The sequence below is a fragment of the Aotus nancymaae genome, unplaced genomic scaffold, assembly GCF_030222135.1.
Source record: "Aotus nancymaae isolate 86718 unplaced genomic scaffold, 86718_ANA_hifiasm-v0.15.2.pri h1tg000030l, whole genome shotgun sequence".
In the NCBI taxonomy this organism is placed as follows: Eukaryota; Metazoa; Chordata; class Mammalia; order Primates; family Aotidae; genus Aotus; species Aotus nancymaae.
Window position 1 is genome coordinate 16957152 of NW_026988443.1, and position 26930 is coordinate 16984081.

Below are 26930 nucleotides of genomic sequence, written 5' to 3' on the forward strand. Positions count from 1 at the left end.
CTTCTCTTTAAATATTGAAAAGTAAGTGACAATTAAACATATACTTTCCTCTGTGCCTTCAGAAGGCAAAGCACTGCTCCTCCCACTCATTATAAAATGTATTCCTTCCTCAGGCTCAGTATTAGGATCAGTTTGTATGAATCAAAATCATAGAGAAACAGAATGTTGGATTCTGAAGGGCACTAGAAAGTACTGAAGGCACCCAGGTTATTGTACAGATGGGAAACATATGGCCATAGAATAATGGGATCAAAAGACATCTAGCTAATGGCAATTTTAAAAAGCTTTAATTAATGACAAAAATGTCCAAGGCATGAAATGTCTAGAATAGCAACTATCATAATACTTAGTCCCCACTCAGTGAACTAAGATTTCACATCTGTTGTTTAGGGGAATTCCTAAAGGACAAATCTTGCAAACTAATTTTCTCAATGAGGAAACTGAGGCTTAACAACACTAACTCTCATGCAAGGTTACAAGCTGAGTATGGGGCTGTGATGACAGGAATTTAAGCCTGGCTTTGTCTAACTTCAGAACAGAATCTCATTGTCATAATCCTCCAGGCTACCGTATTTCTCCATGAAAAAGATACAAGCCTGGACTCTTGACCAGCAGAGGTCAATAAAGGTATTGCAAGGTAGGATATTCCATATAAGCTGTTCATTTCGGGCAATAAAGATGACAGAAAAATAGACAAGCCACTGTGGTTATAACAACAAAAAAGATAGAAGCTGTGTTGAAAACTTGCTAATGGTTTCAGAAATTTATGCTAATCATCATTTTCTAATTCTGTATAAATGTGTGTGTCTGTGGATATGTGAATGTGTATACCCCCTGCTGTTTCAAACACAAGGTTATGACTCATGAAAAGCAAGTCTTGGGTAAAACAATATATTTTAAATAGTAAATTGTAAAAGAGAAAAGACGTTCAAATTAAGTACCTGTATTCAGTCAATCAGTCTTAATGCTTAGAGTTTTCAGGGGAGAAACAGCAAAATCTCTCTCAGCCCAAGCCCTTGCTAGATGGAATAGAAACGTTTCCATTGTGCTGACTCTTTTATAAATTTAAAAGAGAAAGTCAGAACCTTGTGGAGTTTACAGAGTAGCAGAAGGAGAGGATTTTGTATTTGCAAAGATTCTTGCAAGGCTCTAATTCCAAAGTAAGAACACTTTCTTCAGCTACCTCCAAAGTTCTCTCGAGACACAGGATCCTTCAGATGCAGACTTTACTTCCCATCACATCGCAAGGAGCAGCTCCCAGGCATTCTGATTTTCTTTGTAAGTGTGACAACACTTCCCTACCAGGTCACAGCATGTAACTGTATCCCAGCACTTGCAAAGCCAAGTGACACTGAACTGCGCTACCTCTTGTCACCCAAATCCAAGCCCAGTGAAGTATTCCTATAGGAAGACTCAGCTGCAAAAGCCTTCCTCAAATATTAGCAAAAAATTTCTCCTATATTCTTGCATGTATGTTTTCCTGGCCTGTGTTATGCAGCCCTCACAATGTAGGGTGCTAGGCTATATTAAGGAGCACAATCTTGGATGATGTGAAGCTAAGCAGTACAGGTTTTTGAAAACCTCATGAAATAATATGTCCTTGGAGGATGTCTATTATTAATCCAGGTTCTCAGCTCACATTTGCCAGTGCAAGTAGGGAAGTAGATTATCCTTGGAATTAAAAGAGACCACAGGCCAGGCACCGTGGCTCACGCCTGTAATCCCAGTTTATTGGGAGGCCAAGGCAGGAGGATCACAAGGTCAAGAGATCGAGACCATCCTGGACAACATGGTGAAACCCTGTCTCTGCTAAAAATACAAAAAAAAAATAAAAGATTAGCTGGGCGTAGTGGTGCGTGCCTGTAGTCCCAGCTACTCGGGAGGCAGAGACAGGAGAATCTCTTGAACCTGGGAGGCGGAGGTTGCAGTGAGCAAGACCACGCCACTGCACTCCAGCCTGGCGACAGAGTGAGACTCCGTCTGAAATAGACCACATAAACCATGTGATTGAGTGGTGCACTTACATAGAACTCTCACTCAGGGCTTTCTTACCTTGCTGCACTGGCGTGCTGCAAGATTTATGAGTGGATGTCTTAAGAGGTCTGCTTTGTAGGGAAACCTGGAACTACAGTATTAATCTCAACATGCTTTGAATGGCGAGGAGTTACCATGGGGGGAACACCACCTGCAATGCTGATCGATTCACAAAAGCCTCTGGTGAGGCAACAATATGATCACTAGAGAAACCACAGGACAAGGTGTCCAAAGGTCTGGTTTCTAGTATGGATCTAAGGCCGTCTTAGTCACCCCACTTGGCTTTTTGGGTTATTGGGATGATCAAAAGAAATATTTGGAAGAGCAAATCATGTTGCGTAAAAATAAGCACTTTTCCAGGAGAACTTTGCTCCTATTTCCATAAGAGCTCATCCATGTGTAAAGAAACACAAGGAAGAACCAAATAAAGTGAGGGAGGGGTGGCACAGCGTAGGCAGAGGAAGTATAGGTTTTGAAAATAAGCTAGTTTTGCATTCCAACCCCAGTTCCCCACCTTATTAACCAAACTGGGACAGTGACTAAATTTCTCTGAACCTATTTCTTTATCTGTTAAGAGGGGGTTGATGTTAATAACCCTATGTCACAGGATTCAAGTGAGATCTAAAAAAAGAGTTCATATATCCGGGAAAGTACTAGGTAGTCCAAAAAGTATTATTTTCTTTGGTTCAATCTATGTATATTCTCCAACTTCCACCTTGCTTGTTCTTTACTGAGCCATAGATTCTTTAATGCATTTGCTTACCCCATAAATATATACACCTACTAAGTACCCACAAAAGTTAAAAATAAAAGATTTTGTAAAATGCATTTGCTCAAATTATTTGTAAAGTAGCAGAAACAAAAAACTAGCATTAGGCTTTCCTGTGGCCATTTTAGATTATTTTAAAATTACCTGCATAAATTAAGTTGTTTTTAAACCCAAATATACTAGAAAGATAAATCCTGTTTTATAATATTTTTGCCAATGTTTCAAAAGCCCATTTCATAATTTTACAGAGTTTTAGAAAGGTGTAAATTGTTCAAGGGCTTACAAATATGCCTTTTTTACCTTCCTACGTCTCTTCTAAACTGATGCCATAGTCTGTAGCTAGAAAGCTTGTGATAATTTTATTTAAAGACTTATTATTAAATTATTAAGCTCCATAACTGATTTAAGGTAAAATGGCCATGATTTACTTGCTAGTGCCAATTCCTAGAAAGTGTACAAGGTTAAAAACCAGAATTGGTCTCTGAAAGTTCAGGAATAGTAAAAGATCATCATGTCTGTCGGTTCACTCAAATTGTTCTGACTTCATGCCAAGTCCTGCCAGCCTCAGTTATTCAGCAAATGTCATGTGTTAGAATCAAAATACAGTCTTTTCCAAAGCAAAAACAACAAAAAAATTGGAACCTGTGTGATCAGAAATGTCACAAAAGTATGCATTAACCCATCTGTCCAGGGGCTAAAAGAAATTAGCCTGGACGTAGTGAGAATCACTTAGTGGACCCCCAGATCCTTTGCATATGGCCTTTCTCTACTTGCGTATTCTCTGCCCTCCCTTCTTCTCTCTGGGGACTATCCTACTCCCATTACTTCTTTAAGTCTTCATTTTTACTATACCCCATTTTCTCTTTCATTGGCTGTGATCCTCTGTGGTTCTTGAATGCTGTAATCTTGTGAAAACCTCTTACTTGCTGTATGTTTTCTGGGTCTCAGCTCCTTTTGTAAATCTATTTTTATCATTATTATTATTATTTTTTGAGTCAGTATCTTGCTCTGTCACCAAGGCCGGAGTGCAGTGGTGCCAACACAGCTCACTGCAGCCTTGATCCTCCTGCCTCAGCCTCCAGCTGGAACCACAGATGTACACCACCACACTCAGCTAATTTTTAAAGATATTTTGCAGAGCTGAGATCTTGCTGTGTTGCCCAGTCTGGTCTGAAACTCCTGGGCTCAAGTGATTCTCCTGCCTCAGTCTCCCAAAGAACTAGGATTACGAGTGTGAGCCACTGTGCCCAGACTAGGTCCCTTATTATGTTGTATTGCTTGTAGTGTGACTTTGGCTTTGTATTTTGGGATTTCTGTTTCACCCTCTATTTACCACTTGGCTCTGTGGTTTGTGTCTCTTTGACCCTGTCTTACCACCTCATTTTGTTTATGTGTATGTGATGATTAGGAGCTGGGAGGGTCCCATATTTATTGTTTGGTCTTTCAGCTTTTTTTTTTTCTTTCTTTTGCTTGTGTCTTTCCTCCAACTGGTGGGATGGATGAAAAGATAGAAACATTTAAATGCATTCTTTCTTGGGGGTTTGATGGTGAGGGTTTTGCTCTGTTGCCCATGCTGGAGTGCAGTGCCACGATCATATAGCTCACTGCACCCTTGAACTCCCAGGCTCAGGCAATCCTCACAACCTTAGCCTCCCAATGTGCTGAGATTACGGGCATGAACCACAGCCTTAAATGCATTTCCGATAGTGTAGCTGAGATGTGAAATTGGGGCTCAGCTATACAAAAACTAAGACCTTTACAGTAAGAGTATAATAACAGGAAAAACAGAAGAGAGTACTCGAAAAACAGTGGCCTTGATCAATAGGGCCAGCCATTGCAAACATCTAATAACGATTTCTGAAAACACCTAGAAAAGCTGATTACGAGTGTTCCTACAAAGTCAGGGATGCCGTCAGAGGGATGAGCTTTGCCAAAAAATAATAGGATGTGAGCACACACACACACACACACATACACACACGAACGAGTATGACAAAAGGAAAACTGCAATGAGAAATTCATTTATACTTTTAGGTTTTTATAAGCACATAAAAAAAGCAAAGAAAAACTCCACTATAAATAACCCTGCCACATTCTAAATAAAGCTTTTGAGTGGATAGGGAGTCTGACTTGCTTCTAGGAATTACAGGATTCAGTCATTTTTAATAGCCATGCTTGCTCTTTCATCAAATTACTGTTCCTCAGAGAATTTGCTAAAGGCAAAAAGGGGTTATTCTCAGTGGCCAAGGTGCACCAGCGAACTGCTCAGGAGAAAGTCACCAAGATGCAGGCTGGAATGGAAAAGATGCAACAGAGAAGCACATATCTATTTGGAAAAAGGCTCATAAAGTTACAAGGGGCATCAGGGAAGTACTGCAGAGAGCTAAGTAAATTATAGATCCCACCTCTGCAATATCGTCCGCCAGCTCAGCTTCCAAGAGTACAGGGAATTGTTACTAAATTATTCAGCATTAACACAATTAGTTCAAGCAACTGGAGGGTTATACAAGTGTTTTCTCTTCTTTTAGTTCCTGTCTATGTGTACAGGATTTTATTTTTTATCCCACTCTTCTTTTTGCTGTTCCGGTGATTCTCACCTTAAGAAGAACCTAGAAAATTGCCCAGTTTAGCAAAAGATTCCAGTGAGCTCCCTAACTTCATGCTACAGCTCTGGTGTGGTTAAAAGCTCTGCCCAGTTCAGGCAAAACCAGAATCATTACACTCTGGTCACCTAGCCAGTGAATATTTACTTCCGTCCCAAAGTCTTAATTTTTTAATCTGTGAAATGGAAAATAATAACATATGTAAATATATTTAAAGCACCTAGAAAAATGTCTGAAATTTTCAATAAAATCGTTTTTCTCTTTTTGCTACTCCTTTTCCATCATTTTTTCTTATTCACCAGCATAATTATTTTTAATATATATATTTAAATGAGAAAGTAAAAAATTCAAGATACTGAGCTAACCCCCATATTTGGAGAATAACCCCCAAATCACAGTGTACTTGGTAGCAGTTCTGCCCAGGCCCAGACTATGCCAGTGTCATCTCTTCTTCTCATAAAATAAATAAAACAAAGCCACGACAAGCATAAACCTCAGGGACATTTTTCTTTTCTCAGAGGATTTACATGCACCTCTGTCCCTGACTAGCAAAGCATATAAAGGTGCAAAAATACGTGAGGTGGCTTTGTAATTAGAGAAACATCTCTCATTGTCTGCTCAAATCTTATTAGATCTTTTACATTCTGAGTCATGAAACTATACCTTTTTTTCCTTCCATTATCTCACTTTTCTCATCTGCAAATTGGGGTCACTGCCTAGCACACTGAGCACCAGCCACCTAAGGTTCAAATGCGATTCTGTGTTGCCATGGTGACAGGAACAAACTCTGCGATCACCATGCTCATGTTTGACTGCCGGCTTCATCACGTAATCACTATTTGTCTACCCTGCACCTTCTGGTGGAAATAACTACGCCCTTCAGTGACTTTCTCCTGATCTGGTAATGTGTATAATGGTACCTTTATCAGGGGACTTCTGTGAAGATTGAATAGGCAAACTTTAATATATTGTCAGCCATATAGTAAACACTCAATAGATACTATCACTTTATTCAAATTGCTTAAAATGTCTTTTTCTCTTGGGGCCGGGTGCAATCATGTCATTTGCACCCGGCCCCAAGAGAAAAAGACATTTTAAGCAATTCGAATAAAGTGATAGTATCTATTGAGTGTTTACTATATGGCTGACAATATCTGGTCTATTCCATGGTTACAGAACTTGTTTAATGTGCATTTAGCAATGCAGAAATATTGTAATCCCAGCACTTTGGGAGACAGAGGCAGGTGGATCACCTAAGGTCAGGAATTCGAGACCAGCCTGACCAACATGGAGAAACCCCTGTCTTTACTAAAATTACAAAAATAAAAATTAGGTGAGAGTGGTGGTGCATGCCTGTAATCCCGGCTACTCAGGAGGCTGACGCAGGAGAAGCGCTTGAACCCAGGATGCGGAGGTTGTGATGAGCTGAGATTATGCGATTACACTCCCGCCTGGGCAACAAAAGCAAAACTCCATCTCAAAAAAAAAAATCTTTTTCTCCCCCATCTTAATGTCCCTGGATAATGTTATCAGTTTCCTAGTTTCAACAATATATTCACAGAAAAAAAAAAAATCCAACCCAACTGGGTTTTTCTTAGGAATAGGGAGAAATAGAAATATTCGTGTAGTGTTTTATTCCCTGCTGTTTCCCAATATTCCTCAGCCCTTCTGATCAGTCTCATTTGGATTCTGCTACTGTCTTCCATGGAAGTCCAGTGACATTTGATACTCTAGACTTCAGAACACATCTGCCTTATTGTGGTAAATACATACAGAGAAAAGGAAGTAGTCCACAGAACTGAGCAGAGAACAGTTAACAGTTCTCAGCAAGGAATTAAGCTGGGAGTAGGAACATGAGTGCACACAAAGGTGGTTGCTTTTCACCATCACATGCAATGTGGAAGGAGTCTCATCAGCCCACCATGTTCATCACCGACCACATGGGGTTCAAATAGAATAAGAAGCTGTTTCCTTCCAAAACCTCACCAAAGACTTTTCCAAACACTAGTCCCCATGACCCTTTTTTAAAAATTGAGTGATATTTAAAAGGGGCTCTGGCTGGGTACAGAGAGCAAAAAAGCATGATCTCACCCATAGAGGCATTGATTAATGATTGGCTGATTTCCTAAAAACTAAATATGTATTTCATTTTAAAGGCTTTAATGTGCACACAAATTACCTAGGGACAGTGTTAAAACACAGATTCTGATTCAATAAGTCCAGTGTACAAGTGTTGAACGAAATTCCGCATTTCTAACTAGCTCCCATGTGTTGATGCCGGTGGTCTGCAGACCACGCTTTGAGTAATAAAAATGTAGTGTATTATATTTCTTCTCCAGGATATAACATCTAAAGGGATTTCTAAACGTATTAAAATCTGAGGTGAGAGAGCCAGTGCTGATGAGAAAACATGTCCACATCTTAACTGAGTATTCCAATTTTTGATTGTGGACAAGGCTGTGTATCGAAACATTGTGTATCAAAATATTCAATGACTTAGGGAAAGAAGCATGACCAAATCAGACGAAGGTGTGTGTGAGCATGCAAGTGGGTGAATTTAAGTTAATTATAATGGAAATGATATGTACAGATGGAAAATAGTGAACTATTTTTAAAATAACACTGTCTAGAAAACATTCTTAACCAGGCCAAAAGAAATTCTGTAAATGCTGTAACACTTTTATCTTTTTTAAATAACATGGTTCCATAAATAACTTTTCTAGGTCATTCTTATCTAGTGAAAAAATTACAAGCAACCTGTAGGCTGACTATATTACTTGAAGACTCATAGTTGCCCATTAAAAAAATCAAATATAAAACCTTCACATCTGGTTAATATCTGGTCTATTCCATCGTTACGGAACTTGTTTAATGTGCATTTAGCAATGAAGAAAGATTGTAGCTTTCTTTCTCTCTTCATAGTTTCATTAAAATGATTAAATAAGCCTGGTGCTTTATTAATTGATGAGATTGAGCCTACACATGGTTAGCACAGGTGTAGTTTTTAAAGTGAGATTCTATTTACCAAATTAGTTTCACATTAAGTAATGGTGCCCAAGAAGTTGCTATGAATGGATGGCATTGATGTTAAGATACTTGCAAAATATGATATTTTTTCTCATTTTATTATGCTTTACATTTTAATAAAAGCACATTAAGAAAATAAAATGCAGAAAATTAATTTTTAAAACTCATAATCCAACCACCTATATTGCATGAAAAAAGATTGAATATATTGATATATTTCCTTACAAGTTCTCCTGTATTGCTTTGTGGTATAGTTACTAATCTGAATCAATGTCAGAAATTAACTCCTCAATATTTTTAAGATGTGTTACCTGGATATCATGTACTTATTAGATATAATCATGCATTTGGGATATTTTATGCTTCTATGTTGTTTTCAACTGGAGAAATCTTCACATCAAAACAGTAAATAGTGGTTATAGACATGATTTGCATTATCTTCTTTTTTTTTTTTCGAGACAGAGTTTTCGCTCTTGTTACCCAGGCTGGAATGCAATGGCGCGATCTCGCTCACCTCAACCTCCACCTCCTGAGTTCAGGCAATTCTCCTGCCACAGCCTCCTGAGTAGCTGGGATTACAGACACGCGCCACCATGCCCAGCTAATTTTTTGTATTTTTAGTAGAGACGGGGTTTCACCATGTTGACCAGGATGGTCTTGATCTCTTGACCTCGTGATCCACCCGCCTCGGCCTCCCAAGTGCTGGGATTACAGGCATGAGCCACGGCACCCGGCTGCATTATCATTAAATTAACTGTTTAAACCAAGACCATTGGCAATGTGTGTGCGCATTTATGGGGGTGGAGGTAATTGAAAAAAATAACAGTAGAATGACAAAGTATTGAATATGGGTGAGCAGAATAATGGGTACTAATGGCTCATTATTTTTGTAAAAGTTTGAATACATACAACTATATTCACAGTTTGGAGATAGGTATAAAAATATTTAAATATATTTTTCATGTGCACACACATATTTTAACAGATATATGTCAGGCACTCTGTATCACACGTGTATTTTAACTATTATATTCTATACACATTTTATATCTTGCCTCTGGTATTTAAGTTGCAACCATGCTCTCATGTTATAAATCTTAATTTTTTAATTGCTTTATGCTATTCCATCATGTGAATATGCAATGAGTCACTTTCCAGTCATGCGCCATTTATATTTGCTCAATGCTTCCCTGTGAACTTCAGCTTCATACTTGTAATAGGAATCAGTACTCTGCACTTGCTTTTTTGTACACTGACTATCTTGTTTCTATCTGTTTAAGAGACAGAATTATATAATCTGATTGTGTCATCCATAAACATATGACTGCTATTATTTTGCTTCAAGTGGGAAAAATATCTGCCTTCATGAAGTGGACAAAATATGCAAGACTATTCTTAAAAGAAAGCTGGCTGAATTCACTTCTCAGAGCATCTACAAACATAAGCCTGGTCCCTCGGTAACGAATGAGGTGAACAGAGTGACAGCCTGGAGCTACAGGGGAAAAAAGGGGTTAAGAGATGATTTGCAATTTTTCTCACACACAAACTTAGCTACGAGATCCTCCATGTGCATATGTGCGTACATGTGTAGGTGTGCATGTGTGTTTAGGGTTTCTGCTAATGTAAACGACTAATATTATTCTCCTTATTTATATTATCATCCAAAGTTTCCAACAGCTCTGGGATACCCTTATTTCTAAGTTGGGACATTGGAGAAGAGGCAGCAAACTCTTGTTGTTTGGCCAGATTGAGACATGCGATGCTGACTTGCATTCCTGCCAAATTATTGGTTCACAAGGCTCTGTTTGAGTAGGCAGAAGCTTCATGGAACTGACAGTGAATTGTTCTCACAAGGCCGAAGATACAATTTAACTGTGAATGCGTAGTCCAATGCTCTTAACATGCAAATGGCCAGCAAAACAATAATGGCATGTCAAGTGCAATTTTCTCACCAGTCACAGATACCGTAAACTGTAATATAGTGTAATTATTTGGCATCCCGTGTCCTTCATACTAAGCACCACCCAAATGATTTCCAAGTTTCTGTGAAGAGGGAAGGTTATAAGGTCAAATGTAAAGAGAGAAAATGAGTCAGTGCCTTGGAGGAAGAGAATTATAAATAGATGTGGCATTACCAGCAAGAGAGTTACATCCAAATAAGGAACAGCTCAGAAGCCCAGGTAGGAGGAAAAAAGGGAGGAAAGAGAGCAGAGAAGTTTATGTAAGAAAGAAGATTTAGTATAAAAGAATTCTGACCACCTGCAGAGCAGACTGGTTTTTTTACCCAAAATAAAGCAATACAAGGAATGAGGATCACAGGACTTACAGAACAAGGACTAAAACAACCTGAGCCAAAAATCGATGTTACACACACACATACACATACACACACACACACACATACACGATGAACATCTCTCATCTGAAAATCTGAAATTGAAAAACCTCCCACATCTGAAAGTTTTTGAGCACTGACTTGACACAAAAAATAGAAAATTCCACACCTGAGAGGACAGATCCAAGATGGCCAATTAGGAGCAGCTCAGGATTCCAGCTCCCAGGGAAAGCGCAAAGGATGAGTGGACACTGAATTTCCAGACAGATTTTTATTGCCCACAGACCAAGAGATTTCCAGGCGGAGGAGCCCCACGGGTCGCCAGCGTGGCTGTTTTGGCCGGCACGGCTGTTTTGGCCTGCAAGGCTGTTTTGGCTGGCGCCCCGGTGTGGCAGTTCTCCGTACAAAATACATGGGCCCCGGCACTGTTTTAGCTGGCAATTGGTGGTCCTGGCAGACAGAGTTGCCCATTCAACTGATAAAACAGGGGACTGAAACAGGGAGCCAGGCCAGGAGATTCCCGGGCAAAAAAGTGCCACGAATCTCAGCACGGCTGTTTCAGCCGGCGCAGGCGCAGTGGGTTGCTGCATGGGAAATCACACACATCCCAGTGCCTTTTCAACAGGTGACTAGAACACCTGGGAGACATTTGACCATTCAACTAAATTAAAAAAAAAAGGGGGTCTGAGGCAGGGAGCCAGGTGATCAGGCTTAGCTGGTCCCACTCCTACAAAAAAAACAGCAATTGGAAACACTCTGGATTGAGAGTTTCACAGCAAGCACAGCTGAACCCGGGACAGTCCAGCTCTGTGGTGGAGGGGCCATTACTGAGGCAGTCCACCACTACGGAGGTAATCTGCCATTGCCGAGGCAGCCTGCCATTACAGAGAGAGTCTGACATTATAGAGGTGGGCTTCCATTGCCAAGACAGTTCTAATTATACCCATATAAACAGGACTGCAGGGAAGTTCACACAGCAGCTGTGCGGAGCCCACAGCAGCTCAGCAAAGCCTCTGCAGGCAGACTGTGACTAGGCTGCCTCCTCACTGGGCAGGGCAGCCCTGAAAAATGGCTGCAGCACAACAGAAATTCATAAATAAAGCCCTAACTCCCCGGGACAGAGCACCTGGGGAAAAAAAAAGGGGGGGTTATGAGTTCAGCTGCTGCAGGTGATCCCCAGGCAAGCAGGGCCTGGAGTGGACCTCAGAAGTCCTACAGCAGAGGGGCCTGAATGTTAGAAGGAAATCTAAGAAACAGAAAGAAATAACTTCATCATCAAGAAACTGGATGTCCACTCAGAGACCCAATCTGAAAGTCAACAACTACAAAGACGACAGGTGGATAAATCCACAAAGATGGGGAGAAACCAGTGCAAAAAGGATGAAAACACCTGAAACCAGAATGCCTCTCCTCCTACAAGGGATCACATCTCCTTACCGGCAAGGGAACAAGACTGGATGGAGAATGAGTGTGATGAATTGACAGAATCAGGCTTCAGAAGATGGGTAATAAGAAACTTCTCTGAGCTAAAAGAACATGTTCTAACCCAATGCAAAGAAACTAAGAACCTTGAAAAAAGATTTGACAAAAAGTTAACGAGAATAAACAACTTAGAGAGGAATATAAATGAATTGATGGACCTGAAAAACACAACAAAAGAACTTCGTGAAGCATATACAAGTTTCAACAGCCGAATTGACCAAGCAGAAGAAAGGACATCAGAGGTCGAAGATCAACTCAATGAAATAAATGAGAAGGCAAGATTAAAGAAAAAAGGCTAAAAAGGAATGAACAAAGTCGACAAGAAATATGGGACTATGTGAAAAGACCTAATCTACATTTGATAGGTGTACCTGAATGTGACGGAGAGAATGAATCCAAGCTGGAAAATACTCTTCAGGATATTATCCAGGAAAACTTTCCCAACCTAGCAAGGCAGACCAATATTCAAGTCCAGGAAATACAGATAACACCGCAAAGATATTCCTCAAGAAGAGCAACCCCAAGGCACATAATCGTCAGAGTCACCAGGGTTGAAATGAAGGAGAAAATGCTAAGGGCAGCCAGAGAGATAGGTCGGGTTACCCACAAAGGGAAGCCCATCAGAATTACAGTAGATCTCTCAGCAGAAACCCTACAAGCCAGAATAGAGTGGGGGCCAATATTCAACATCCTTAAAGAAAAGAACTTTCAACCCAGAATTTCATATCCAGCCAAACTAAGCTTCACAAGTGAAGGAAAAATAAAATGCTTTACAAACAAGCAAGTACTCAGATTTCATCACCACCAGGCCTGCTTTACAAGAGCTCCTGAAAGAGGCACTAAACATAGTAAGGAACAACCAGTTCCAGTCACTCCAAAAACATACCAAATGGTAAAGAGCATCAACACAGTGAAGAAACTGCATCAACTAACGGGCAAAACAGTCAGCTAGCATCAAAATGGCAGGATCAAATTCATACATAACAATATTAACCCTAAATGTAAATGGGCTAAATGCCCCAATCAAAAGACACAGACTGGCAAATTGGATAAAAAGCCAAAATCCATCAGTGTGCTGTATCTAGGAAATCCACCTCACATGCAAGGATACACAAAGGCTCAAAATAAAGGGATGGAGGAAGATTTACCAAGGAAATGAAAAGCAAAAAAAAAAAAGCAGCAGTTGTAATTCTCATCTCTGATAAAATAGACTTTAAATCAACAAAGATCAAAAGAGACAAAGAAGGACATTTCCTAATAATAAAAGGATCAATGCAACAAGAAGAGCTAACAATCCTAAATACATATGCACCCAATACAGGAGCACCCAGATACATAAGGCAAGTTCTTAATGATTCACAAAGAGACTTAGACTCCCACACACTAATAGTCGGAGACTTTAACACCCCATTGTCAATATTAGATCAACGAGATAGAAAATTAACAAGGATATCCAGGACTTGAACTCAGACCTGGACCAAGCAAACCTAATAGACATTTACAGAACTCTCCACCCTAAATCCACAGAATGTACATTCTTCTCAGCACCACATCACACCTACTCTAAAATTGACCACATAATTGGAAGTAAATCACTCCTCAGCAAATGCAAAAGAACAGAAATCATAACAGTCTCTCAGACCACAGTACAATCAAGTTAGAACTCAGAATTGAGAAACTAACTCAGAACCGCACAACTTCATGGAAACTGAACAACTGGCTCTTGAATGTTGACTGGATAAACAATGAAATGAAGGCAGAAATAAAGATGTTCTTTGAAATCAATGAGAACAAAGACACAACATGCCAGAATCTCTGGGACACATTTAAAGTAGTGTCTAGAGGAAAATATATAGCAATAAATGCTCAAATGAGAAGAAAGGAAAGATCTAAAATCGACACCCTATCATCAAAATTGAAAGAGCTAGAGGAGCAAAATCAAACAAACTCAAAACCTAGCAGAAGACAAGAAATAACTAAGATCAGAGCAGAACTGAAGGAGATAGAGACACACAAAAAAAACCCTTCAAAAAAATCAATAAATCCAGGAGCTAATTTTTCGAAAAGATCAACAAAATAGACAGACCACTAGCCAGATTAATAGAAAAGAGAGAATAATCAAATAGATGCAATAAAAAACAATAAAGATGATATCACCACAAATTCCACAGAAATACAAACCATCATCAGAGATTATTACAAACAACTGTATGCACATAAACTAGTAAACCTGGAAGAAATGGATAAATTCCTAGACATCCTCCCAAGCCTAAACCAGGAAGAAGTCGAAACCCTGAATAGACCAATAACAAGGTCTGAAGTTGAGGCAGCAATTAAGAGCCTACCACCAAAAAAAAGCCCAGGTCCAGATGGGTTCACAGCCGAATTCTACCAGACATACAAAGAAGAGATGGTACCATTCCTTCTGAAACTATTCCAAACAATCCAAAAAGAGGGACTCCTTCCCAAATCATTTTATGAGACCAACATCATCCTGATACCAAAACCCGGCAGAGACTCAGCAAGAAAAGAAAACTTCAGGCCAATATCCATGATGAACACTGATGCAAAAATCTTCAATAAAATACTGGGAAACCAAGTGCAGCAGCACATCAAAAAGCTTATCCACCATGATCAAATAGGTTTCATCCCGGCCGTGCAAGGCTGGTTCAACAAAAGCAAGTCTATAAACATAATTCACCACATAAACAGAACCAAAGACAAAAACCACGATTATCTCAATTGATGCAGAGAAGGCCTTTGACAAAATTCAACAGCCCTTTATGCTAAAAACCCTCAATAAACTAGGTATTGATGGAACGTATCTCAAAATAATAAAAGCTATTTATGACAAACCAACAGCCAATATCATACTGAATGAGCAAAAACTGGAAGTATTCCCTTTGAAATCTGGCATTAGACAAGGATGCCCTCTCTCACCACTCCTATTCAATATAGTACTGGAAGTTCTAGCCAGAGCAATCAGGCAAGAAAAAGAAATAAAGGGTATTCAAATAGGAAAGGAGGAAGTCAAATTGTCTCTATTTGCAGACGACATGATTGTATATCTAGAAGACCCCATCATCTCAGCCCAAAATCTCCTGAAACTGATAAGCAACTTCAGCAAAGTCTCAGGATACAAAATCAATGTGCAAAAATCACAAGCATTCCTATACACCAATAACAGACTTAAAGAGAGCCAAATCAAGAACGAACTGCCATTCACAATTGCTATAAAGAGAATAAAATACCTAGGAATACAACTAACAAGGAACGTAAAGGACCTCTTCAAGGAGAACTACTAACCACTGCTCAACGAAATAAGAGAGGACACAAACAGATGGAGAAACATTCCATGTTCATGGTTAGGAAGAATCAGTATCGTGAAAATGGCCATACTGCCCAAAGTAATTTACAGATTCAACACTATCCCCATCAAGCTACCAATGACCTTCTTCACAGACCTGGGAAAAAACACCTTAAACTTCATATGGAACTAAAAGAGAGCCCACATAGCCAAGTCAATTCTAAGCAAAAAGAACAAAGTGGGAGGCATCACACTACCAGACACCAAACTATACTACAAGCCTACAGTAATCAAAACAGCATGGTACTGGTACCAAAACAGAGATATAGACCAATGGAACAGAACAGAGGCCTTGGAGGAAACACCACACATCTACAACCATCTGATCTTTGACAAACCTGACAAAAACAAGCAATGGAGAAAGGAGTCCCTGTTTAATAAATGGTGTTGGGAAAACCGGCTAGCCATGTGCAGAAAGCTGAAACTGGACCCCTTCCTGACACCTTACACTAAAATTAACTCCAGATGGATTAAAGACTTAAACATAAGACCTAACACTATAACACCATAAAAACCCTAGAAGAAAACCTAGGCAAAACCATTCAGGACATAGGCGTAGGCAAGGACTTCATGACCAAAACACCAAAAGCATTGGCAACAAAAGCCAAAATAGACAAATGGGACCTAATCAAACTCCACAGCTTCTGCACAGCAAAAGAAACAGTCATTAGAGTGAATCGGCAACGAACAGAATGGGAAAAAAATTTTTGCAATCTACCCACCTGACAAAGGGCTAATATCCAGAATCTACAAAGAACTAAAACAGATTTACAAGAAAAAAACGAACAAGTCCATTCAGAAGTGGGCGAAGGATATTAACAGACACTTTACAAAAGAAGACATACGTGAGGCCAACAAACATATGAAAAAATGCTCATCATCACTGGTCATTAGAGAAATGCAAATCAAAACTACATTGAGATACCATCTCATGCCAGTTAGAATGGTGATCATTAAAAAATCTGGAGACAACAGATGCTAGAGAGGATGTGGAGAAATAGGAACACTTTTACACTGTTGGTGGGAGTGTAAATTAGTTCAACCATTGTGGAAGACAGTGTGGTGATTCCTGAAGGACCTAGAAATAGAAATTCCACTTGACCCAGCAATCCCATTACTGGGTATATATCCAAAGGATTATAAATCATTCTACTATAAGGACACATGCACACGAATGTTCACTGCAGCACTGTTTACAATAGCAAAAACCTGGAACCAACCCAAATGCCCATCGATGATAGACTCAACAAGGAAAATGTGGCACATACACACCATGGAATATTATGCAGCCATCAAAAACGATAAGTTCGTGTCCTTTGCAGGGACATGGATGAACCTGGAAACCATCATTCTCAGCAAACTGACACAAGAACAGAAAATCAAACACCGCATGTTCTCACTCATAGGTGGGTGTTGAACAATGAGAACACATGGACAGAGGGAGGGGAGCATCTCACACTGGGGTCTGTTGCGGGGAAACATGGGAGGGACAGTGGGGATTGGGAAGTTGGGGAGAGATAGCTTGGGGAGAAATGCCAGATATAGGTGATGGGGAGGAAGGCAGCAAATTACACTGCCATGTGTGTACCTATGCAACAATCTCACATGTTCTTCTTATGTACCCCCAAACCTAAAATGCAATTAAAAAGAAACAAAAAAAGAAAATTTCACACCTGACTTCATGTGATAGGTCACAGTAAAAGCTTCATTACATAAAAATGTTATTTTAAAAATGATAGAAAGTGTATCTCAGGCTATGCATATAAGGTAAATATGAAACATAAATCAATTTCATGTTTAGACTTGGCACCATTCTCCAAGATATCTCAATATATGTGCGAATATTCCAAAATCTGAAAACATCTCAAATCTGGACCACTTCATGTTCCAAGGATTTTGGAAAAAGGATATTCAATGAGGATGTGGGGTGTATGTGTGGGGGTGTGGGTGTGGGTGTGTGTTTGTGTGTGCATATTCCTGTTCCATAGGGGTTGTATGTTGTATCTTAAATATATATTAATCCCATACACTCAGAAGAGAGGAAATTACACTTAATAGAAGTGACTTTGTTCCCCAATTACTTTGTAGTAGAACTAAAAGAGAAAGAAGCTGGTTGTCCAAGAGGTCCTTGTTTATCTTTCTAACTTGACATAAGAGACTTTAACCCTAGTTCTCTGTCTTACAGTGCAATGGACTGAATGTTTATGACCTTCATATGTTGAAGTTCTAATCTTCAATTTGATGGTATTACGAGGTGGGTCTCTTGAAAAGTAATTTGGTCATGAGAGTGGAGCCCTCATGAAGAGGACTACAGCCCATCTAAAAGAAGACCCAGAAAGCTTCCTTGCCCTCTTTCTGCCAATGGGAGAATACAAGAAGATTGCAGAATACAAGAAGATTGTAGATTACAACGTGGAAAAGGGCCCTCACCAGAACCAACCATCTGGCACCCTGCTCTTAAAGACTACCAACCTCCAGAATTGAGGGAAATAAATTTCTGTTTATAAGCCACCCAGTCTATGTTAACGTGCTTTACAGCCAGAACTGACCAGGACACACTCAGTTACCCTGACCCTCTCTCAGCTCTGTAAATAGCCTTGAACGTGCTATTTCCTCTATTGAAAATGTTCTTTTTCTCTTTATTCCTGCACCCTGGTTCAGCAGGTTAACGCATATCAGCTTCCAGGTTATTTCCTTTGGGAAGATTCCATCCTCGCATAGAATAAGGCAGCGTCCTCTGTATACGCCTCAATAGAACCACATTTCTTCACTTCAGAGTATTTATTTCAGTTTTATTGCGATATTTTTTCATGTGATTATCTGTTTTAATGTCTGTCTCCCTCTAGTAGTTCATTGGCTCCATGCAGAAGGCATAGATAGATCTGTGTTTGATCCGAGCTAAGAATCTACTGGCAATGGAATACTCTGCAGATAGTAGGTGCTTAATAAATATTTGTGGCATGGCTGTATCAGTCACCATCCTGACTTACAGCCAAGGGTTCTTATAATGACACTCAGTTGTCTACCATGAAGAATCTATGCACATTTTACCACAGGATGATATTTTTGTGTTGTTTGCCAGATTTATCAAAAACTACCACAGGTTTTCTCCCTCTTTTCTAAGACCAGAACAAATCGGCATAGTTGGGTTAGGCATCCCATGAGCCACTTTTTTCTCTGTCACAATTTCTAAAGAAAGTCAACACTGCAGTACACAGAGATGTGACATACTCAGTGTTTATGTGTTTATGAACAGACTCTGCTCTGCCTTGGTCCGCAGAGAACTGTAGGCAGGAATGGAGTCTGTTTGGCTGGTATTTGCTTTTCAGAATTCCAGACAAAAGCTTTCTGCTCCAGTTTGTACTATAAGCATAAACACAAAAGGCTGAAGATAGTGGAAGACAATGTGTTGCTTTATGACAGTGGTAAGTAAGGGAGACAGTCTCCATAGGGGTAATCTTGCAGCCTTTGAAAGGGAGTTGCTTAAACCAGTTAACTTTTTCTTCATGCCCATACCTCAAAGAAAGACTTTCAAAATCAATACATAGAAAAATATTTTAACTACCCAGTCGGTCGATAAAATACCCATATGAAAGAGAGAACATGAAAACCCCTTTATTGAAAAATCTATTGAGCTTATATGACTATTATAAATTCTTCCATTTTATAAGTAAATTTATTCATTTTTTTTTTCATGAAAAATATTTACTGAGAAGTTCCTATAGGAAGGCAGGGTTCTAGGTTCTGGGGATACAGAGTAAAGACCAAAGGACTCAAAATTTCTTTTCTCTGTGGAACCTGCATCCTAGAAGAGACAAATAATGAACATGATAAGGTATACAGTGTGTTAGACAATGATCATCAGGAAGAAACAAAAATCAAACATAGACAAATGGTATGATGTATTAAAGGAGGAACAATTACATTTTAGAAGAATTGACAAGGAAAGCCTCTCTAAGAATATGACTTCCAGGCCAGGCATGGTGGTTCATACCTGTAATCTCAGCACTTTGGGAAGCCAAGGCAGGAGAACTGCTTGAGCCCAGGAGTTCAAGATCAGTCTGGGAAACACAGGAGACCCCATCTCTACAAAAGATTTAAACAAAAATAGCCAGGCATAGTGGTGCATGACTATAGTCCCAGTTATCAAGGAGGGACTATTCACTTGTGCCTGGGAGGTCGAGGTTGCAGTGCGCTGTGAACACAACACTGCACTCAAGCCTGAGTGACAGAGCAAGACCCTATCTCAAAGAGAAACCAATATTTATGACCACCGACTTCATTCCATTTCAACAGAAAATATAAAGACCTATGTTGCTTCTGACCAAGGGAAGCATCTTACTCTCAGTCATTTTACTCTCTCCCTCATGGCTTTGCATAAATCTCTCTATCTCGCTGGGGGACTTCACTTCCTACCCCACTCCCCTGGGCCAGTGACTCTTCAAGACACATAGAAACATCATCTCCACACCATAAAACATGTGCCAGTGAAGAGGCCCTTCTTTGGGCTGTCAGAGTCTTGTTGTTCACCTAATGAGGTAATTGTTAATTTGTCTGCCACTCCAACTACAAACACATACACACACACATACAATTAAGAATGTAATTACAACTACAATTACTATATAGCAGGCGCTATGCTTCTATTATTTTCTTTACTCTTACAAATTCTTATTTATCTTATTTGTATAATCATTGAAAAACTTCAGTAACCTTCTCAGGGTTAACATCCAGAAAGTGGCCAAGCCCGTATTCAAACCTTGAGAGAGTACATCTCTAATGCTAAGGCTCTTTCTCAGCATCCAGCTGCCTACCAATATACTAAAAACAGATGATGGATGCTGTAAGGTTATATGTGAAGCACTGAAGAACCAATCACTCAAAAACTAGCTCTGCCCTTGAGCATGAACTCAGCCTGCTAGGTCAGAGGCCCCACCACGGTGACTCACGGGAGGGCCTTTCAAAGAGCAGGTGTGCTTGTAAGTAAGTAATGCTTCTCAGCCGGTTCCTGGGGAGAAGCTGGGAGGTGAAGTGGTTTAAAGAGTCGGATGTGGAAGAGTGTGCACAGAGATAAAACACTGTAAAGCACCGGTGGGCACCCCGATACGGATCATCCCCGCACTCAGCCTGTCTCTTAATCTGAAGCAGTCACCTGAAATGTATTTTTGGCTACACTACAAACCAAGATCCTCCAAGGCTACACTGTCATAATTCAGGAGCATTTTTCTTTAAAGGGAAATAGGTATGATGGGAACTGTTTGCAGAAAAGTTTCCAGAAAATAAACTCTGATTTAACAATTGTTTGGGAATTGGTCATGGTAGGAAGCCGTGAAAAGGCTAGATAAAAACCATCACTAAGACTCAAAAGCATTTTGGCTATTTCAAAATCCTTGGGTTCACTGGCAACATTTCTGTCCTTCAGAGAAGCATGAAAGTCTCATGTATCACTAAGTCACAAGAAGATGCTGAATGCCTGGCTGTTTACCTCTATCTTTATTACTTCATGTAAGAAATGGAGGTAAAATCAGTTATCGGATTCTGAGTCCAAAGCAACTCCATGTTAATTACTTTTTCTACCCAGATAAAAATGAAATGTTCTCCTGTTCATTTGTTTTGATTTGTTCATTTGTTCTGCATGTTTTATTTACATTAGGCAAGACGCAGAGTGACATACCTTCATAAAGAGGTAACTAAGAAGAGCAAGAAGGCGTCCATTATATAAATATGCATGTATTCACATAATTTCATATGGCATGAAAATGTCTTGCCTTAGGGCTGATTAAAGAAATTTTGAATATCCAGAAGTAGGCATTTAAAGACTTTACATTCTATACTCAATACTTCTTAAGTGTAAATTGCAGTTTATGCTCCAGTTAGCTAGTTATTAATATGTAATAAGGCATAGTGGGTGAAATAATGGCCAATTGGAATTTCCAACAGGATTCAAACTCAGGTTGGTAATTTACCAGCTCTGTGATCTTGGTTTGGTTTATTAATCCATCTAAACTTCAGTTTTGCACCTACAGAAAAGATACAATAATGCTGGTAAAGAATCCCATATCGAAAACCCACAGGGCCAGATGTATTTTGGAATTCAAAACGTTTCATACTTTAGAAACATATTAAGGTATATAAACTATATGGTAAGTAACACCCTCAGCAGGGTCTGGGACAGCACCCTGTAATCAACCACATTAACATTTTTGCAGCAAAATCTATGAATAGTCACAATTACGGAATGCATTACGACTATAAATAGCCTCAAGACAGTTCTGCTACCTGAGTTTGTATCAAGGATACAAAAAATACATATATTTCTGAGATTTTTGTATTTTGAACTTATGACAAGGGGAGTACAGACTTGTTTAACACACATATATTTGTATGCATACATGCAAATAAACACACATAGGCATATATTGAAGGGGGGGTTACTGTAAGAATAAAAAAGATTGGTGCCCACAGAGTGCTTTTATAATAGTGTTCAACACATAATAAACACTCAGTATTGGCCAAAATGTAAGTTCCTGAAAGGCAGAGATCATTGTTATGTTCATTGACATGCCTCCCATGCCTAACAGCGTCTGGCACATAGGAAAGGCTCAATAAATATCCATGTAATGATTCATGATATCGCCTCATGCAGGCTTTCTTCATCCAAGTAGAACCATATGAAATGAGAAACATAATCCTTGGGGAAGCTCAATTTGTTTTGCAAGACAATAGGGTAAAAGCAGAATGCAATCAGAAGTTCCCAGTGAAACACAAAGAGTTAACTCAAGTCCTGAAGACCAATATTTAATTCCCCTTCTACTTTTCTTTTAAATCACGGCATTTGGAAAGTGAGTAACGTTGGCCTGATTCACTTCTGAAACTGACTTATCAAGAAAACCAGCCATTGGCAGGCTCATAATTGCAATTATACCTACATGATGGTGTGCATCAAAATTAAAAGGAGCTTATGAACAGTTCTGAGGAATAAACATATCTAGTCTCCAATAATCCACAGTGTGATTTTGGAAAACCAGCAGCCCATGTCTACCAAAAAAATTTGTCTAACCTGCCAACAACAATAAAACAATGTAAGTCCAGTCTAACTTACATACACACACACACACACACACACACACACACAAACCCTCCACTAAATCAAAATTTTGATTCTGTACATTTGATTTTGTCTGACAGTGAAAGAGTTAGTTTCCTATTGCAAAGTTTTTCAAATAGTACAATGAACAGTTGAGCATGTACTCTAAGAACTTCCCTTTCTCCGTCTTAGGTTAATTATTGAAAAAACAGATGATAAAACAAAAAAGATAACTATCTACCTGCAATTATACATATCTACATGGTCTTAAAACAAAATACACTCTTAGTAATTGAAGTGGTAGAATTCAGACTGAGAAAAGATGCCTATCTCTTACAAGTACTATAAACTAGAGAATGAGAAATGCGAATGAGAAAAAATATTATTTCTTTATGCATTATATAAGCAGTGTTATATTTTACTGATAGCCAGGTGGAAGAGGTGGAAGGAGAATCTTTCCCTAGAAGACCATTTAAAACTGTTACCTTGGGATTAATCGTATTCCTAACAGAACAACAGGTAAACTCACTAACCATCTGGCCTGAAGAATTTACAGCTGTGTGGCCACAACTAAAAAAAGTCTGGTATTAAACATCTTAAGACCACTAACAGACCCTGAAATTGAGATCTTAAAAACAAAGCTTACCCGGCCAACAAGAATTGGTTCAGGTCCAGAAAACTCTTCCAGCACAAACATTTGATTCCAAACCCAGCCTCTTTTGGAGCGGTTCAAAATTCGCTGTTCTTCACCCAGACTGCTTAGTTCCAAAGGGGATCCACTCATTAGAACTTGAGACTGATTCATCGGAGCCATGTAAATGCAAGGGGGAAGGGTAATCCATAATATTGTTAATGGAGTCCAGAGATCCACGAGCATTTCCGCTAGCCGTTCTGGCATGGTCCCACCAGTTAAGCAAATCACCACGAAAATGAGACAATTATTTTTTTTGTCTTCGGTCTGTAGCCATCCAATTCATCATGCAGTGCGGAGCATTTACTTACAGCTCTGCCACGTGTCTAAAGCACGGGAAACAGACATCATCTAAGCGGCTTTTCTAAGACCACAATCCATTGGCTTTTCTTTTCATTGAAATTTCCTGCAAAAACAAGGAGGGAGAAAGATAAGGGTCTGCTCAAACAGTTTTAAAACAAAAATCACTGCTTTTCAAAAGCACCTAAAGTGAACAATAGTAGGCACTTCTCAAACTCTTAAATGGAGCTGAAGAATTAGGATAAGTAAGCTAGTAAGTCCTTTTATTTTTAAGCTTTATTTGGATTTTAGTTTTCATTCACAGCTATGTGGCCTATCAGAAACTGTTTTGCATAATAGCAGTTCTCTTCTTCCTCCTTGCTGCTTTCTCTCACATTTCCCTCTCTTCCTTCTTGATTTCCTTCTCCTCTTTCCACCCCTTTCTCTCTTTCTTCCATTCTTTTTTGTTTTAACACTTCGGGGTGTATGCTGACACAGTCCACTTGTCAAACAGACTATAGGTCTTTTACTTTTTCTTTCCTTTTTTCTAACCTGTTTAAAGACACATTTTGGTTCCTTTTATGCTGAACTCTGTAAAGTAAATAGCTTTGAATTAACAACATTAAAAAAAATACAAATGAGAATGGGAGGGAAATTTACCCCCATTTTTACAATCTTAGTTTCCAAGATTCATCAGAAGGGATTGCCCAGTTCAGGGTGCAGAATGCAATTCTCTGCCAGGAAGCTAATAATGAGTGAATAAAATTAGATTGCTCCCAGAGAAAAATTATGTAATGTCCAGCTTGTATGCTATAATCAGGACAGTATCAGGGTCCCCGCTCAAAATGTACAGTTAAACAGGAGATTTAAATTATAGAAAGCTCCTTTGGGAATAAAATATAGTTTAAAAAATGTAATGTTCAACTGAAGAGATTCAGAAAGACATGGACACAAAAAAATCCCCATTACCTGAGGTGTCAGATGCATTTTTTGCTTACGTTCAGCATGGCAAATGCGTTTCTTCCCTCACCAAAAAAAAAATTTTTAAAGAAATAACATTCACTACAGATCCAAGAGAGAAGCTTTGCTGAATTAGACTAAATGGGAAAATAATTCCTCAGGACACCATCGGGGACAGTGTGGCTCAGGGAATTCATAATAGGAGAGGGAACCTTTCACCTCTAGGTCTCTGTTTCCATTCTGGCTCAGAATAAGAAAGCTAGAAAGTCATTAACATTAGCTGGGCTGGTGAGTGGCCTTAGTGAAGCCAGATGAAAGGGGCAGACCCAGACTGTACTGCAAATACAGGCAGAATCTGATCTAACAAGATGGCCAGTGGAATCACCCTGCTTGTCATTCTTCACCTGGGCTCAGCTCAATCACTGAGACTCTATAATTCAAAAGGGCTCAACACTGATGAGTCCATAGAGGAGCCATGACAAGCAGCAGTTGCTTTTGAAATGGAAGAAAAAAAACGTTTTTCAATAGGGAGCCAACACAGAGAAATCGGAGTCCAGAACAACATCCTCTCCTTTCCCTGGAATTGCAGCAAATCTTCCCCTTAAAACAGTTTTCCCTTAAGGCTTTCTCTTATCCCAGTGTGTGAGCAGACTTTGGCAGGCTTCAAAACTTAAACTAAACAAAATTCAAAAAGCCCCCATAAAGAAATCCCCAAATCTTTGTATCTTTCTGAATGGTAAAGCCGTTCATTACTTTAACAGCATTTACAACACATCCATGCTGTGCTCTTTCTAGACCTGAGGGAGAAGGTGGTGCTAAAGGAGTCTTGTGCATGTTGAGGACTGTCTGTTCTGGAAACAGATACATCTGGCTTTGGATCCCAGCTCACCCTACTTGCTGTCTCTGTAATGATGAACAAGATATTCAAGTTTTCTGAGCTTCAGTCTTTTCTTCTGCAAAGTGGCACTAGTAGTAATGTCTACCTAATGGGACAGTTGTGTGGTTCAGAAATAAGACACATGTAAACCAGCCAGATGGTGGGAAATACTCAGTAAGCTGGAATTTGTATGGTTATCCTGGGCCAGATGTGTGGTGATGACAGGATTCCTGCCATGGAGAGGCTTTGAGAAAAGACGAATGAATGAGCAGAGTGAAGCTATGTGACCTCTGCAGTAAAAGTTGGCAAGGTATGAGGGTGTCACAAAGGTGCTCAAAGGCCTTCCCTACAGTGGAGGATGAGGATGGTGCTAGTGGGGAAAGGCCGTTTTACACACATGGTGAGATCCATGCTAGTCATAGAACCTCAGCCTAAACACTTCTCAGAGAAATGGGACTTGTACTTTCCAGTTCTCCCCTACTCCATGATAGACCATACTTAAATGTGCAAAAGCCATGTACGCTATTCTTCAAAGGCATACGTTTTGTTTGTTTCTTTGTTTGTTTACTCAGGCTCAGAGTTATTAGCCCAAGTGATCCTCCTGCCTCAGCCTCCAGAGTAGCTGGGACTACAGGCGTGTACCACCCCATGTCTGGCTAATTTTATTATTACTATTATTTTTAGAAATGGAGGGGGTTGATCTTGAACTCCTTGCCTCAAGCGATCTTACCACTCCAGCCTCTCAAACAGCTGGGATTACAGCATGCACCTCAGTACCTGACTGGCCTGAGTTCTACAGCAGCAGAACAATAAGATCGTTATGAGAGTGGCCTCTAGTGTCAGCTGCTTGGGGTTTGAATTCTAATCCGTACACTGATCATTTGTATAACAGGGGAGGGAGAGATAACGAATAACAATAACAATGAAACAATGATAATATTACAGACCAGACAAAGTTGTTTTGAGGACTAAAGAAGATATGCTTGGTAAGTCAGTTAGGATAGGCTAGCACGCACAGTTCTTTAAAATTTTGCCAAACACTCTGCAAGTATATTCTGACATCTGCTTTGTTGCTAATGATTCTGGGATAAGAAAATTTCATCTCAGTTTAAATTCGTAATAGACACTTTCATGGAAACCACCAAGCGGCACTGAGGATGGACTGCGGCTTGTTGGATGGACTGCGGCATGGACCGCAGTGAGTTCCCCCGCCTGAACTCACCAGAATAAGTTTAAAAATGATAACAGACCCTGGGCCAATGTTATGCAATGGCATAGCTTGACTAGTCAGAATGAGTAGGTTAACTAAAAAGGGGCTATGTGTGTAGTCATAAATAGTATCCACTAACACAATTTCTTACTGTTAGATAAAGCTTATAATGCCTTGCCTTGTTGTGTTCAAAACTGAGGCAGAGAATA

General features: G+C 39.6%; 1 protein-coding gene across 3 annotated transcripts in view; it reads right to left on the reverse strand.

Moving 5' to 3' along the window:
• The window catches only part of CDH8 (cadherin 8), a 382992-nt gene that overhangs the window by 343273 nt on the left and 12789 nt on the right, over positions 1–26930 (reverse strand). For all 3 annotated transcript variants that reach the window (XM_012462530.2, XM_012462528.2, XM_012462529.2), the window contains exon 2: positions 23351–23801. In XM_012462530.2, coding sequence (XP_012317953.1) covers positions 23351–23602 — 252 coding nt within the window. In that variant the 5' untranslated portion in view covers positions 23603–23801. The remainder of the gene's footprint in view (positions 1–23350; positions 23802–26930) is intronic.